This window comes from Oryza glaberrima, chromosome 12 (assembly GCF_000147395.1).
Source record: "Oryza glaberrima chromosome 12, OglaRS2, whole genome shotgun sequence".
Taxonomy (NCBI): domain Eukaryota; kingdom Viridiplantae; phylum Streptophyta; class Magnoliopsida; order Poales; family Poaceae; genus Oryza; species Oryza glaberrima.
Window position 1 is genome coordinate 13,587,079 of NC_068337.1, and position 14,957 is coordinate 13,602,035.

Consider the following 14,957-nt stretch of genomic DNA (forward strand, 5'->3'; position numbering starts at 1 on the left):
TCCGTTTTGCCCACGAGACGGGTAGTTATCCTCATATCGATCTAAATCGGCCTAGAGGCTGATTTTGATCTCTAAATCGGCTCCGCTAGCCGGTTTAGTTGTTTTTTACAAAACCCATCTTGATTTGGCCCTTTGGCTAGATCGAGGTGGTTGGCGACTCCATATCATCACAAGGCGTTTAGGTGTTGCGATCGTGCTTGTCGACTTGTCAAAAAAGTTGCCAACAGCGATAACATTGCAGGGGCAATAAAAAATAATTATACCAACCGTCTGGGTGTGTGGAACGGATAGTCCAGACATAATATGAAACTGGACGGTCCATATACAACGGGAACAGACGGTCCTACTAGACTAAAGGATGGTCCCGGAATTTGCGGCAAACCACATGGTCCGTAATGCATCATACCATTTGTGTCGAAGTTCGTGCGACAGGGTACATGGCAATCCTGATATTCCTAACTTTGCATGCAAAGTCTGGAAGTTTTGTGCTGAAGTTTCTCATCAGTGATGCATCAGCTTGGTGTTTGAGCATTCCATCTCATTAGATCAATCTTAGGTGTAGATCTGGATCCATTCAAAAATATTCGACCTTCCCCCTCTCCGATCTGGCTCGTCGGCGACTGCTCTCAACCTACGCTCCGGTTGCTCCTTCAAAGGTGGTGCTTGTGCTCTGCGCCTTGGCCCCTGCAGCTGCATAGCAGCCTCGTGCTTGCCGCGGGTACGGTGTTGGCTACTTTTGGAGGCCAACGCCGAGCACTTCATCCATCCATCCATCAGGTTGCAACTCTAGTGAGCTTGTGGCTTGGCACTTTGTATCGGGTGTTTACAGGAAACCAACAACCATTTTCTTTCACCATTAATTTCATTTTCACCTCATAGGGAATGGTTGAATCTTTTGGTTGCTTACAAGCTTTGTGTGTAATTAAACTGGTTATTCAATCATGCGAGAAGAGCTGTTGCTTTGTGCCTATACTGGATTCTGTTTGGCCTTTGTGGCGACCAACCAGTAACTCAACCAGGGGCGGATGTACTGTTGGGGTTTGTTGGGGCTGGAGCCCCAGCTCCACCCGCCACCCCCCCCCCCCCCCCCCCCCCCCCCCAAAGCGCACGCTAGGCCTGGCCCATTGGGTTGGCGACCGAGAAAGCGAACCGTCACAGCGCCACGCAGAAGAAACGCGATAGTTAGGGTGCGATACAGAAGGAGTCGAGGCGTCACTGCGTCAGGCGACAATGCCGGCGGCAGCAACGACCGCGGAGGTCCTGCAGGACGGATCACGGGACGACAAGTCGACGAGCTATTATCTAGATACGGAGATACGGATACGAATACGCGATACGTCGATACGGGGATACGGTATTTTTTGAAAAACATGGATATGGGGATACGTCTATATATATATAATAAAAATATAAATACTTACTTAAACTCTTGTAAATTTAGAAATATATACCCATATACAAATACAGACACACCCACACATGTCAATGAAATGAGTTTGCTGCCTGCACCGTTACCAGCCTGCAACTACTGCACTAAAAAAAAGAATGCACATGTACTCTATGGAAATAAAAGAAACAACAGCAAAAAGTGTCCAGCAGTATGCTGTGTCCAGCTGACAACGGAGACGGAGGCGCTGGGAGCTGCGTCCATCAGCTGTGGACGAGCGGCGGCGGCACCATACCCGACGGTGGAGGTGCTATGTCCACTGACGGCCGCACAACTGACGACGGAGGGGGAAGAGTCATGTCCGGCGGCGGCGCTAGCGCCGGCGCCAGCAGCGCCACGCTCGACGGCGGAGGAGCCGCAGCGTCCGGCATCGGCTGCTTTTGAGGAGGTATGGTGAATAAGATTGAGAAGCTCATACGGTGGTTGGCTTGGATCTGTACTTCTCTTGTGATTTCAACCGATCGAACTGACATACGTGGGATTATGGGGATGCATCGAGGCGTATCCAGGAAGTATCGGATTTATTTTGATTATTTGAAAATCGCAGAAATTATGGATACGTACGGGATATGTATCGGTCCGTATCCGATACCGTATCTGACACGGATACGTTGGATTTTTGCCGTATCCAGGTAACGCTGTCGACGAGTTGCTTGCAGTTGCAGCCTTCAGCCCTTCAACGATCTCATTATCTGCTGCCCGGCCGGCCAGCACAACGCCACAACCAATCAGTACAGGTAAATCAATCTATTTGCTCTCTACTCTAACACTAGTCTCTTTGGTTTCAGTTTATTTTATCATCACTGCAACAAATTTCAGTAAATCAATGTGGAGATTATGGATATCCCATATCTACACGGCGGTTATATTTAGACTGGATATAGGATACCGAATATAGATAGAATATCTTTATTTGTATCTCGGGTTTGTTTCTTAACTTGTACGTCAAGGAAATACCCTGAGGTTTAGTCGGTTACGATTGTATTTTATCTGTATTCTCGTATTCTGATAAGGATATGAGTTATACCTTGTAATACGGACTCCTTCCCCTATATAAGGACGGGTCCGAGTCCTCCCTGGGACACCAATTTTCTTGGAGATTATACATTCAATAATACACTCGGCGGATTCATCCCTGGACAGGAGTAGGGTATTACTTCTTGAATAAGAAGGCCTGAACCTGTATAAATCTTTTGTCTCCAAACCCATCCACTTTTCTAGCTTGATAGCCACCCCCTTTTAGTATTGCCGAAATCTTGTTTCGACAGTTGGCGCGCCAGGTAGGGGTTGCGTCAAGCTTTTCGCCGATCAGTGCAATAGGTTCCGTCTCCGGCATCGACGACCTCGTCTTCCCACCCGGGCAGGCGTTTCGGTTCGGCAGCCTCGACTTCATCACCAATAACATCGGCAAGATCTCTCTCCTCGACTCGGAATCGGACCACTCGGGAGAGAGCCGGATCTCGATCCCGTTTGGAGTTCCAAACGCGGCTGAAATCTACTCCAAGTCCATCTCAATCGAGTCGGCTTCAAACCACTCGGACGAGATCGCATCTTCTCCAACGTCATCAGATCGAGATGATGGGGCTTACCCACCGATCCTAATGAAGCTCCCCGACGATTTGGCGGCCGTCTTCACCACCACGACATCCCCATCCCATAGGCCTAGGCGGAGGTCGACTTCATGACCGATCTCGCCTAGCTCCAGGGAAGTTGGCGTCATCCTCCAGCCACTCGGCTCAATTTCGACGGATCAGCTGGATGGCTACTGGAGCTCTCCCGGCGTCGACTCGCGTCCGACCGAGATCGTGGAGTAGAATGAGTTCGGCTTTCGCAATAACGACCCGGATCTCGACGACTTCGACGAAAGCCTAGAAGACAACTACACCCCTCTCTATTTCGGCGTCTTTATGGCCGATAACGAGACGGAGGAGCAACGCCAAGCCCGGGAAACTGAAGCACGACGCGAGGCCGAGCGACGCCGACTGGAGGAGGAACGTCAAGCACAAGAACAAGAACGGCTACGGCGTGAGCAACAGGAGCGTGAGCGGGCCGCAAAGGGGCTGAAGACCGGCGGCTACGAGCCTTGGAAGCAGGGCGCCGAGCGCGAGATCTTATCGGCCAACAAGACGTTGAGGGGACACCGGTTTTCCGCACCCCACAACAGAATGCTGTTGCCGCGATCACCCTCCTCGACACCCTCCTCAAGGAGAATGAGCTCAATCAGTCTGACCACGTCGTCAACATCTTAAACCAGACCAAGACCATGATTGCGGCTTCGGTCCCAGTTAACTCCGGAAGCGTCCGCACGCCGAGTGGCAGCCGAGTCCCCCATCTTCGATCTCACGACTACCACCAGCCAAGCCTCAGCATCACTGGCGCAGGATCTAATCGCAGGAGCAGGGGTCACGACAAGCGATCTGTCCACTCGCCTCCCGACCATCATAGGGAGCGCCGAGTGGAACGACCTCGTTCACCACCTCGTCGTCGCCCCGTTGATCTTCGCGACACGATCATACAGCGCCGGGCAGCCCGAGGCCATCATCATTCGCCGGATCGCCACGACGACGACCTAGACGGAGTTGCCGCTTTCACCAACGACCTGCGTCGAGTGGATTGGCCAGCCGGCTTTAAGCCGACTGGAATAGAGAAGTATGACGGTACCACCAACCCGGAATCATGGCTTACCGTCTACGGTCTCGCAATCCGCGCAGCAGGAGGAGATAGCAAGGCCATGGCGAACTATTTACCAGTGGCTTTAGCAGATTCCGCCCGGTCCTGGCTCCATGGATTGCCCCGTGGTACAATCGGATCTTGGGCCGAATTACGCGACCACTTCATCGCCAACTTCCAAGGCACTTTCGAGCGCCCCGGCACACAATTCGATCTTTACAATGTTATTCAGAAGTCCGGAGAATCTCTTCGAGATTACATCCGGCGATTTTCTAAACAACGCAACAAGATCTCTGACATCACCGACGATGTTATCATCGCCGCATTCACCAAAGGAATTCGCCACGAAGAATTGGTCGGCAAGTTCGGGCGTAAGCCTCCCAAAACAGTCAAACTTATGTTTGAAAAAGCCAACGAGTACGCCAAGGCAGAAGACGCCGTCATCGCATCAAAGCAGTCGGGCTCCAGTTGGAAGCCAAAAAAGGATACGCCGGCTACGGGAGGGGGTGGAAGTAACAACCATAAGGACTGCAAGCGTAAGCCTGAGGAACTTGTTGCAACCACTACTCACTCTTCTCGACAGCGTTCGCGCGTCAACACGTTCGACAAGATCATGAACTCCCAATGCCCGCATCATCCTAACTCCAACCACGCGGCCAAAGATTGTTTCGTCTACAAGCAGTTCGCGGAACAATACACCAAGACTACATGGAAGAACTCCGACGAAGAACAAAGCACGTCGAAGAAGAAGGACGATGGCGACCCCCCGGCAGGTTTCCAAGACCACCGCAAGGAGCTTAACCACATCTTCGGCGGCCCCTTGGCTTATGAATCTAAAAGAAAGCAAAAGTTGACTGAACGGGAGATTAACGCTGTTCAGCCCGACACACCCCAATATCTTCGATGGTCAGAGACAGCAATCAAGTTTGACCGCTCGGATCATCCCGACCAAGTGGTCCACCCGGGGCGGTACCCCCTGGTACTAGACCCAGTGGTCCGTAATGTCAAGCTTCGCAGAACCCTCATCGACGGTGGCAGTGCACTAAATATCCTCTTCACCAAAACCTTGGATGACATGCAGATTCCTCGCTCCAAGTTAAGACCAAGCAATGAGCCTTTTCACGGAGTCATCCCAGGGTTATCTGCAACTCCACTCGGCCAGATCACCCTTCCGGTCACCTTTGGCACTCGGGAAAACTTCCACACGGAGAATATCTGCTTCGAAGTCGCCGATTTCGAGACAGCGTACCATGCCATACTCGGACGCCCGACGTTAGCCAAGTTCATGCCCGTCCCGCACTACACTTACATGATAATGAAGATGCCCGGTCCCCGAGGAGTCCTATCCCTACGGAGCGACATCAAGCAAGCCGTCACATGCGACAAGGAAAGCTGCGAGATGGCCCAAACTCGCGAGATTGCATCAGCCCGAGAAGATATCCGACTGGCTGCGACCACGGCAGGCGAAGGAGAAGTGCCCGCGACCAAGGTCTCGAAGAGAGGAGAAAGCGAAGCTAAGACTAAAAAGATTCCCCTAGATCCTTCTGATCCCACTAAAACTGCTGTAATAGGCGCCGAGTTAGATTGTAAATAGGAAAGCGCGCTCGTCACCTTTCTTCAAAATAATAAAGATATCTTTGCGTGGAAACCATCTGATATGCCTGGTATTCCTAGAGAGGTGATTGAGCACTCCTTGCACATCAAAGAAGACGCTAAACCTATTAAACAACGACTCCGCCGCTTCGCACAAGACAGGAAGGATGCGATCAAGGAGGAATTAACCAAGCTGTTAGCAGCAGGCTTCATTAAAGAAGTCCTTCATCCCGACTGGCTGGCTAACCCGGTCCTAGTTCGGAAGAAAACTGGGCAATGGAGTATGTGTGTCGATTATACCGACATCAACAAGTCTTGCCCTAAAGATCCTTTTGGGTTGCCTCGCATTGACCAGGTAGTCGATTCGACCGCCGGCTGCGAGCTACTCAGTTTTTTGGATTGCTACTCGGGGTATCATCAGATCCGACTGAAGGAATCCGACTGCTTGAAGACTTCATTCATCACGCGCTTTGGGGCCTATTGCTACATCACCATGCCATTCGGACTAAAAAATGCAGGAGCAACTTATCAACGCATGATTCAGAGATGCTTCTCGACGCAAATTGGCCACAATGTCGAAGCTTACGTGGATGATGTAGTCGTCAAGACTAAGCAGAAGGATGATTTAATCTCGGACCTAGAAGAAACCTTCGCAAGCATCCGCGCTTTCAGGATGAAACTAAACCCTGAAAAGTGCACCTTCGGAGTACCGTCAGGGAAGCTGCTTGGTTTTATGGTGTCTCATAGAGGCATACAAGCCAACCCGGAGAAAGTCACCGCTATCCTCAACATGAAACCGCCAAGCTCCCAGAAAGACGTCCAGAAGCTGACTGGATGCATGGCGGCGCTCAGCCGATTCGTTTCACGACTTGGCGAGCGGGGGATGCCCTTCTTCAAGCTATTAAAGAAAACAGACAATTTCCAGTGGGGACCCGAAGCACAGAAGGCCTTCGAAGACTTCAAGAAACTCCTCACCGAGCCACCAGTCTTAGCCTCGCCACACCTACAGGAGCCGTTGCTACTATACGTATCAGCCACCTCCCAGGTTGTGAGTACAGTCTTGGTCGTCGAGCGTCAGGAAGAAGGCCATGTCCAGAAAGTCCAGCGACCGATCTACTTTGTCAGCGAGGTCCTAGCCGACTCCAAAACGAGATATCCTCAGGTTCAGAAGCTGTTATATGGTATTCTGATTACTACCAGGAAATTATCCTACTACTTCCAAGGTCACTCGGTAACGGTGGTTACATCGTTTCCGCTCGGCGATATACTGCACAACCGCGAAGCAAACGGACGGATTGCTAAATGGGCTTTGGAGTTGATGTCTTTGGACATATCCTTCAAGCCCCGAACCTCAATCAAATCCCAAGCATTAGCTGACTTCGTCGCCGAATGGACCGAGTGCCAGGAGGATATTCCCGCAGAAAAGATGGAGCACTGGACCATGCATTTTGACGGATCAAAGAGGCTTTCGGGCATTGGAGCGGGAGTGGTTTTAATTTCCCCAACTAGAGAAAGATTAAGTTATGTGCTTTGGATACATTTTTCTGCATCCCACAACGTCGCAGAGTATGAGGCGCTCTTCCATGGACTACGGATCACGATTTCCCTAGGGATCAAGCGTCTAATAGTTTGAGGGGATTCACAGCTAGTCGTCAACCAAGTTATGAAAGAGTGGTCCTGCCTTGACGACAACATGACGGCGTATCGACAAGAGGTACGCAAATTGGAAGACAAGTTCGATGGACTCGAGCTTAGCCATGTTCTTCGACACAACAACGAAGCCGCCGACAGACTTGCCAACTATGGATCCAAGCGCGAGGTGGCCCCCTCCGATGTATTCGTCGAACACCTTTATGAGCCGACCGTACCTCAGAAAGAAACAACTCAAGTTGCGGACACTCAAGACATAGCCATGACTGAAGCCGACTGGAGAGAGCCCCTCATACGATTTTTGACTTCTCAAGAACTCCCTCAAGATAAAGATGAAGCCGAGCGGATTTCAAGGCGAAGCAGACTTTATGTTATTCATGAAGCCGAGTTATACAAGAAAAGCCCTTCAGGAATTCTGCAACGCTGCGTATCTCTAGAGGAAGGGAGACAATTGTTGAAAGACATACATTCTGGAATATGCGGAAACCATGCCGCCGCACGCACCATTGTCGGCAAAGCTTACCGGCAGGGTTTTTTCTGGCCTACTGCAGTGTCCGACGCCGACAAAATTGTGCGCACGTGCGAAGGTTGCCAATTTTTCGCCAAACAAATCCATCTACCAGCTCAAGAGTTGCAAACAATCCCACTGTCTTGGCCGTTTGCGGTTTGGGGGCTCGACATGGTTGGCCCGTTCAAAAAGGCAGTCGGCGGTTACACGCATCTCTTTGTGGCCATTGAAAAATTCTCCAAGTGGATTGAAGCTAAACCGGTTGTCACAATCACAGCAGATAAAGCTCGAGATTTCTTCATCAACATTGTGCATAGGTTTGGAGTGCCTAATCGGATTATCACCGATAATGGCACACAATTCATTGGCGGAGTTTTTAAGGACTTTTGCGAAGACTTCGGAATTAAAATTTGCTATGCCTCAGTAGCGCACCCCATGAGTAACGGACAGGTCGAACGAGCCAACGGCATGATACTTCAAGGGATAAAAGCGCGAGTTTTTGACCGGCTAAAACCCTATGCTGGAAAATGGGTGGAACAGCTGCCATCAGTACTTTGGTCTTTGCGTACTACACCCAGTCGGGCCACAGGCCAGTCACCTTTTTTCCTTGTCTACGGGGCAGAAGCAATGTTGCCTAGTGAAGTTGAATTCGAATCTTTGCGCTTTCGCAATTTTCGCGAAGAACGCTACGAAGAGGACCGAGTGGATGATCTGCACCGATTGGAAGAAGTCCGCGAAGCAGCTTTAATTCAGTCGGCCCGATATTTACAAGGGTTGCAACGCTATCATAATCGCAACGTTCGATCACGAGCTTTTCTAGTCGGCGACCTGGTTTTGAGGAAAATTCAAACTACACGAGATCGGCACAAGTTATCTCCTCTATGGGAAGGGCCATTTATAATCTCTGAAGTCACCCGGCCAGGTTCCTACCGACTCAAGCGCGAAGATGGTACACTTGTTGACAATTCTTGGAATATCGAACATCTTCGTCGTTTCTACGCTTAAGTTTATCTATGTATTTCCCTATCTTGACTGTCAACATCAAGCCTTTTTTTTCTTGAGGTTGTCAGTCGGGGGCTACCATAATAATAATGGAGTGTGATTTTTATCAATTCAATTTGCTTACTTGGTCTATCATTGCCTTGTTTGATTTTTCTACTTAGTTTACGAGGACTGAAAGTTTTTAATAGCTTTTACAGGTTTTAGGCTCAACAAAGCTTGATAAAGGCTTTTAAGAAATCAACAGCTAAGCCAGAAACACCAAGCACAGCATAAATACACCGGTATTGTACAAATTGTGCCTCCATCATTCGTCATCCAATACATTTACATTCAATCAGTATCAGTCTTCTCATCATCAGAGTTATTGTTACCAGTTGGCCGAAGGTCGGTATCCTGAAACCGATCTACGACGTCACCTGCAATCTTGTCGGCTGCTTTTTGAGCGTCGTTGATAAGATCAAGGGCAGCCTCTTCGCTTGTCCCGTCCGCAAAACCATCAACGGCATCCATATCGATCTTCGGGTACAATGATTTGGTCATTGCTAGCGCTAAACCTGCTCCCATGCTTCCGGCTTCTCTAATGTTCTTGAAATAGGTGTCCGGAGCGATTCTCAGCTTGTCAAACACTTCGGAAGCATCGAATCTACTCGGGCCATTGTTATTATAGAACAATGCCTGGACAAGCGGTGTAGCGGCATTGGCGACCTCATCCCTGGCTCCTTCAAGTCTTTTGATCTTGCCAACCAGGACGTCGAACTGGGCTTGGGACTTGATCTTGCGGTCTACAATAACAAATTCATGTCAGTGATCTGCTGCATCAAAGAGAGAAACTCAGGTTGTTGGCTGACAATACCTTCAACCTCCTTCAAAGCCGAGTCCCTTTGTGCAGCCAATTCTGCCTTGTTACTTTCTAAGGCCTGAATTCGTTTCTCCAGTTGAGCTATCTTGGCAGCTTGCACTGTTTTGATTCCAGATAGTTGAGGATACAATTATAACAGCACAAATTAATGGGGCAGATCTTGAGGTTACCTTTTGATGAGCCACTCAGTTCAAAGTTTGAATCCTGGAGTTGGGTAATCCGGTCTCTTAGATCATGCTCTGTCTTTTTAGCATGCTCTTTGGCTTCGTGTAGCTGATCCCTAACCGCTTCAAGGGTCCCTAAATGAGGAACCAGCTTTTCTAAAGTTGTGGTTTTGGCCTCATTACGGAGATGGATTCTCTGCGCAATGATTCACGGTTTAGTCTTGCTGAGAAAGAAACAAGGTCGCCAAAGGCAGCCACCTGGAAGACTTACATTTACAATGCGGGTAGCTTCTCCGAGTGCTTTCTTCAGCTGGCGCACCTCTTCGTCTTCTTTCTGTCGATTTATGACAATGCCTGCAGGTTGCAAGTTGTCGTCCCACCATTTGATTAAGATGGGGGGACGAGAATCAGTAGCTGCCTTTATGCGAGGGATTTCTTCTCCATCACCGCCTAGTGGTCCTGATGTATTCCCAGACATTAGACAAGCAAATCGGAGTTATTCAGATTGGCATTACTTGAGAAGATGGGTTACCTGGAGCAATTTCCGGTTGAGCGTGAGGCGATCCTTGCCCTTTATCTGGGGACCCAGGCGTTGGGTCGTTACCAGCGTCCAGTCCTTGGGAAGTTGTAGCCTGAACTTCAACTTCAGGAATTTCTTGATCTGGACCTACTTCCGACCGATTGCCAGTCGGGGGCTCTTGGCTTGTTGCAGTTTCAGCTTCTGCCGACTGGTTTCTAGTCGGGGGCTGGTCGCTTGGGTTGACCTTATCAGTTGAAGTCTGAGCGCCAGTCGGGTGGTCCTCAGTAGTCGGCCCAGCTTCTTTGGATGAACCTGTCTCTGTGGTAGCTGGATCAGAGTCCTTCCCGGATGGATCTATGTCAGACGGTTTCCTGCAAGTTTTCTTCCAGTTTTCAATATTATCTTCATGAGAGAAGCATGTCGAAGTGAAATGGTACCGGATGGTTTATACCTCGAGGATTTTCTGAACTTTGGCATGGGGCGGCTAGACATTTTCTTCTTCGGAGCAGTGTGCTTTGGTAGTTTTTTGGGTGATCCCTTATCCCCAAATTTATTATTGTCGTCGCCTTCGTCGTCGCTCAGCACAAGCTTTCTCTTGCGAGAATCTGATTGCCCAGTCGGATTGGGAGTTTTGGATTGGGATTCTGATCTGATTTTTGGTCCTCCACTCCCCTGAACGGTCTGATGATGAGGAGATCGGCGTTGAGCAATCGGGGGTCAGACTTCATCAAAGCAGATTCCTGAATGAAATGCCTCCACGGTCAGTTAATTCAACAAGAAGGCAAAATTATGTTTTGGTCACGGTTTGAAGAGTTCTGATACATACCAGCGGAGGTGGGTTGAATGCATTATATGGCACGACTGGCAGCAGATGCGAATAACTGACAGCGATGGCGTTTGAGAATATCTTGTACATCCTCTCCTTCATGATCTTAAAGTCCAGAGAATCTGGGTCTTCACGGTTTGGATCATGTTTGCCATCAAACTCGAAAGCTGTGCGGGATCTCTCTTTGATTGGAGCTAATCGGCACTTAATGAAATGCCGAGTGATTTGCTCTCCCTGCAAGCCTTGCTCCTTGAGCTTCAGCATGCGCTCCATCAGTTCTAAGGCTTGGGCAGCTTCATCTCCCATGGGCAGTGAGTTCCAAGTATCTTGGTATACTGGGGGAAGACAAGAGTACTCGGGAAGAGCGGGCTCGGGATTTTGGACATAAAACCAGTTGGCATGCCATCCTTTGTTTGAGGTCTTGAAGGGCATAGAAAAATACTTTTGGCTCAAGGTCCCTCTTAGTTGAAATCCAGCCCCTCCAACTACGCATGGTTTGCTTTTGTTCGGTTGGGGCTTGAGGAAGAAGATTCGGCGGAACAGAGCAAAATGAGGCCTAATGCCCAAAAAAGCTTCGCAGACATGGACGAAATTTGCAATATGGACTATGGAGTTTGGATTCAAATGATGTAAATTGATTCCATAGAAGTTCAATATCCCACGGAAAAACTTCGAGGTTGGAAGAGCAAATCCGCCATAGAAGAAGTGAGAAAAAACCACGGCCTCATGTGTATCGGGGGTTGGGAAAGCTTCACCAAATGCTGGCCGCCATCCGATGATCTCCTTTGCTGGGAGAACGCCGTGCGCCACCATCTCCCTCAAGTTCTCCTCCGTCACGTCGGACGATGCCCATTGGCTTTCAAAGCTTTCTTTTTCTTCCGCCATCGATTTGATCTGAATGAGTTGATTTGATTCGAGGGATGGCTGGGGAGAGATGTGGAATTGAAGCGATGAGTTGTGTGGAGGATTTTGGTGAACTTTTTGGAGGTGGATTGGAGCGGAATGGTGAACCCTAGTTTCGCCGGCGCAGCTCTGTACTATAGCAAGGAATGGGGGAAATGGCGAGAGTTCCGGCGGGGAAGACGAAGCGCCGCTTAGACTTCGGGATTTTTTGTTAAGGGTTTTGGGGGTGCTAATGGGCCTAGGCCTGAACAGTACTTCAGCCCAATATTATTAACAGCGTGGCCCGTTGTGCTCCTTAGGGACTTAGGCATTTTTGCTTTGGCAATATGCTCGCAATGGTGTGGCCCAATGCTGATAAAATCCTTTTTAATGCGGTTATATAATTCTTCGGAATTATTGCGATGCAAATTGAAAGGTACCCGACAGAAAAGTGTTATACTATTTTTGTAAGCTTTTTTAGGCTGCAAAAGCTGTCTGGGTTGATTTGAGATGACTTGTTTTTACAATGGTCATTCTCTTGGCGTGTTATATGCCTATTTTAATTATGGTGAGAATCATAACCTAGGCTATTAGACTTATTAATTACCATAATTTTTATAACATTTGATGGATTATCTTTAGAGTTTTTTACTCGGATGCCTGTCAAATATGTTCATTTGTGAACCTTTTAGAGTGTTATTCACTCGGATTCTTTTTACTACAGCTGGAAAGCAGTCGGCTGAATGTTTTGTTGGACGCCGCATATGCTTTTGTCATATGATGCATGATTATGCGATTATTTTGTTCTTGACTATATGTTTAGTTTGTTAACTAATCATATAGTCGGGGGCAACACCTAATTAGGTGCATCTATTCGATGCACCATGTTTTTTATTTTTCGCCCTTTACAGTCTTCGTCTTTGCTACTCGGCAAGCCTTAGCAGGGAAAAATTAAAGCACTCGGATTATTATTTTTGAGAGAGCTATGTTGTCGACTGCAAAGGTCTCGGGGGCTACTGTGGAGATTATGGATATCCCATATCTACACGGCGGTTATATTTAGACTGGATATAGGATACCGAATATAGATAGAATATCTTTATTTGTATCTCGGGTTTGTTTCTTAACTTGTACGTTAAGGAAATACCCTGAGGTTTAGTCGGTTACGATTGTATTTTATCTGTATTCTCATATTCTGATAAGGATATGAGTTATACCTTGTAATACGGACTCCTTCCCCTATATAAGGACGGGTCCGAGTCCTCCCTGGGACACCAATTTTCTTGGAGATTATACATTCAATAATACACTCGGCGGATTCATCCCCGGACAGGAGTAGGGTATTACTTCTTGAATAAGAAGGCCTGAACCTGTATAAATCCTTTGTCTCCAAACCTATCCACTTTTCTAGCTTGATAGCCACCCCCTTTTAGTATTGCCGAAATCTTGTTTCGACAATCAATTATTTTACACATAGGACAATTAATTTGAAAGGATGGAGAATCAAACATTGCATAACTTTTACCCACGAAGGAATCCAACAAATGAGAACAACATGGTATGTATCAACTCAATTTTTGTGTTTATTTGTGTTTATAATTTGAATTATATTACTAAACTCTATATTGAATTTGATCTGCAGGCCATTGATGGATTTGGATGTGTTTATGGCATCGTATTTGATTAACAAGGTACTGTTTCTATTCCTTAGTTTACTTTTTTCTTTTTATGTACAAAATGTAAATTATATTTGCATGAGACCGAGAAATGTATATTTGCATTGTGGGTTGGATATAAGATATTAGGAGCACCCCCTCTATTTTCATTCTAGATTCGCCACTGCTCTCAACGTTTGTGTTTCTGAGTTTCTCCCTTCTGGATTTGTGGTAATGTGTGCTGAGTTCAACAACCTATCGCTGCTATTTCCTTTTCTTTTCTTTTTTGCAATATACTTGCGAGAAGACAAGACAGCTAGTAGATGGAGCACGCTAGTCGGCGACGGCAGCAGCTGCTGCCTCCTCCGTCATTGGCCAGCGTTGGGCAACCACAATGTGGTTGAAAAGCAGGTAACAAGACATAAATGCACCTCTACTATCTGGTTATAAACATTGTGACAAGGGGTAACAATTGCTACCCAGTTTTAGTGCTACTACCGATAGCAAGCAAATAAAGATATAATAGATATACAACAACTTCATAGGGATAAGCAATTGTGTTATATAGAAAAGGTATAGTTTTTTCAGTGACTCCACCTTAGGGCATCCACAATGTCAATCAAAAGTGGGCATTATACAATAAATGCACCTATATAAGCTGCCTCTATACATTGTAGATGTGGCCTTTATAGCATTAATGGCTAAAGTAGTCCATATAGCTATGGGCTGCCCACAAGAGAATACAATATATTACTTTTTGAGTTCACTGTTTGGATATGAATAAAAAAACAAAAGCAGTTGATCCGGTACTCTTTGACAGGTATCCGTTGGTTGAAGTTACCGTTGCTCTGCTCTCTGTTGGCTACACAACATGCTCGATAGCTTAAGCTCCATGCTGCCTATAAAAACAAAAAAGACAGAGCTCCATATTACACCTCCTCATTTCATCATGGATTCATCCAACAGTAGTTTCAAAAGCCTCCTAAATCAAGAATCTCCAAGCCCAGAAAATTCTAGGCACCACAACTCTCCTCCCCAACAGTTTTCTCCCATCTCAGTTTTCCCAAAGCTTCAACCCAAATTTCTTACATAATTTTTACCCATTTGGTGCCCTAGGCAACTACCCACCATATGGTCATTCTCCTCTAAGCTTTCAAGCTACTCAACATCAAGGAAATTGG

The 14,957-nt window shown here is 47.6% G+C and overlaps 1 protein-coding gene across 1 annotated transcript; it reads left to right on the forward strand.

Annotated features, from left to right (window-relative positions):
* Positions 1-4,648: 4,648 nt before the first annotated feature.
* On the forward strand, positions 4,649-5,756 carry LOC127756869 (uncharacterized). The gene has a single exon (XM_052282252.1). It carries the CDS (start codon positions 4,731-4,733, stop codon positions 5,709-5,711), a length of 981 nt encoding a protein of 326 aa, XP_052138212.1. The 5' UTR covers positions 4,649-4,730; the 3' UTR covers positions 5,712-5,756.
* Positions 5,757-14,957: the final 9,201 nt, after the last annotated feature.

Bases quoted from the DNA above. Each gene is read 5' to 3' on its own strand.
- LOC127756869 (XM_052282252.1), top strand. From the start codon at position 4,731: ATGAACTCCCAATGCCCGCATCATCCTAACTCCAACCACGCGGCCAAA.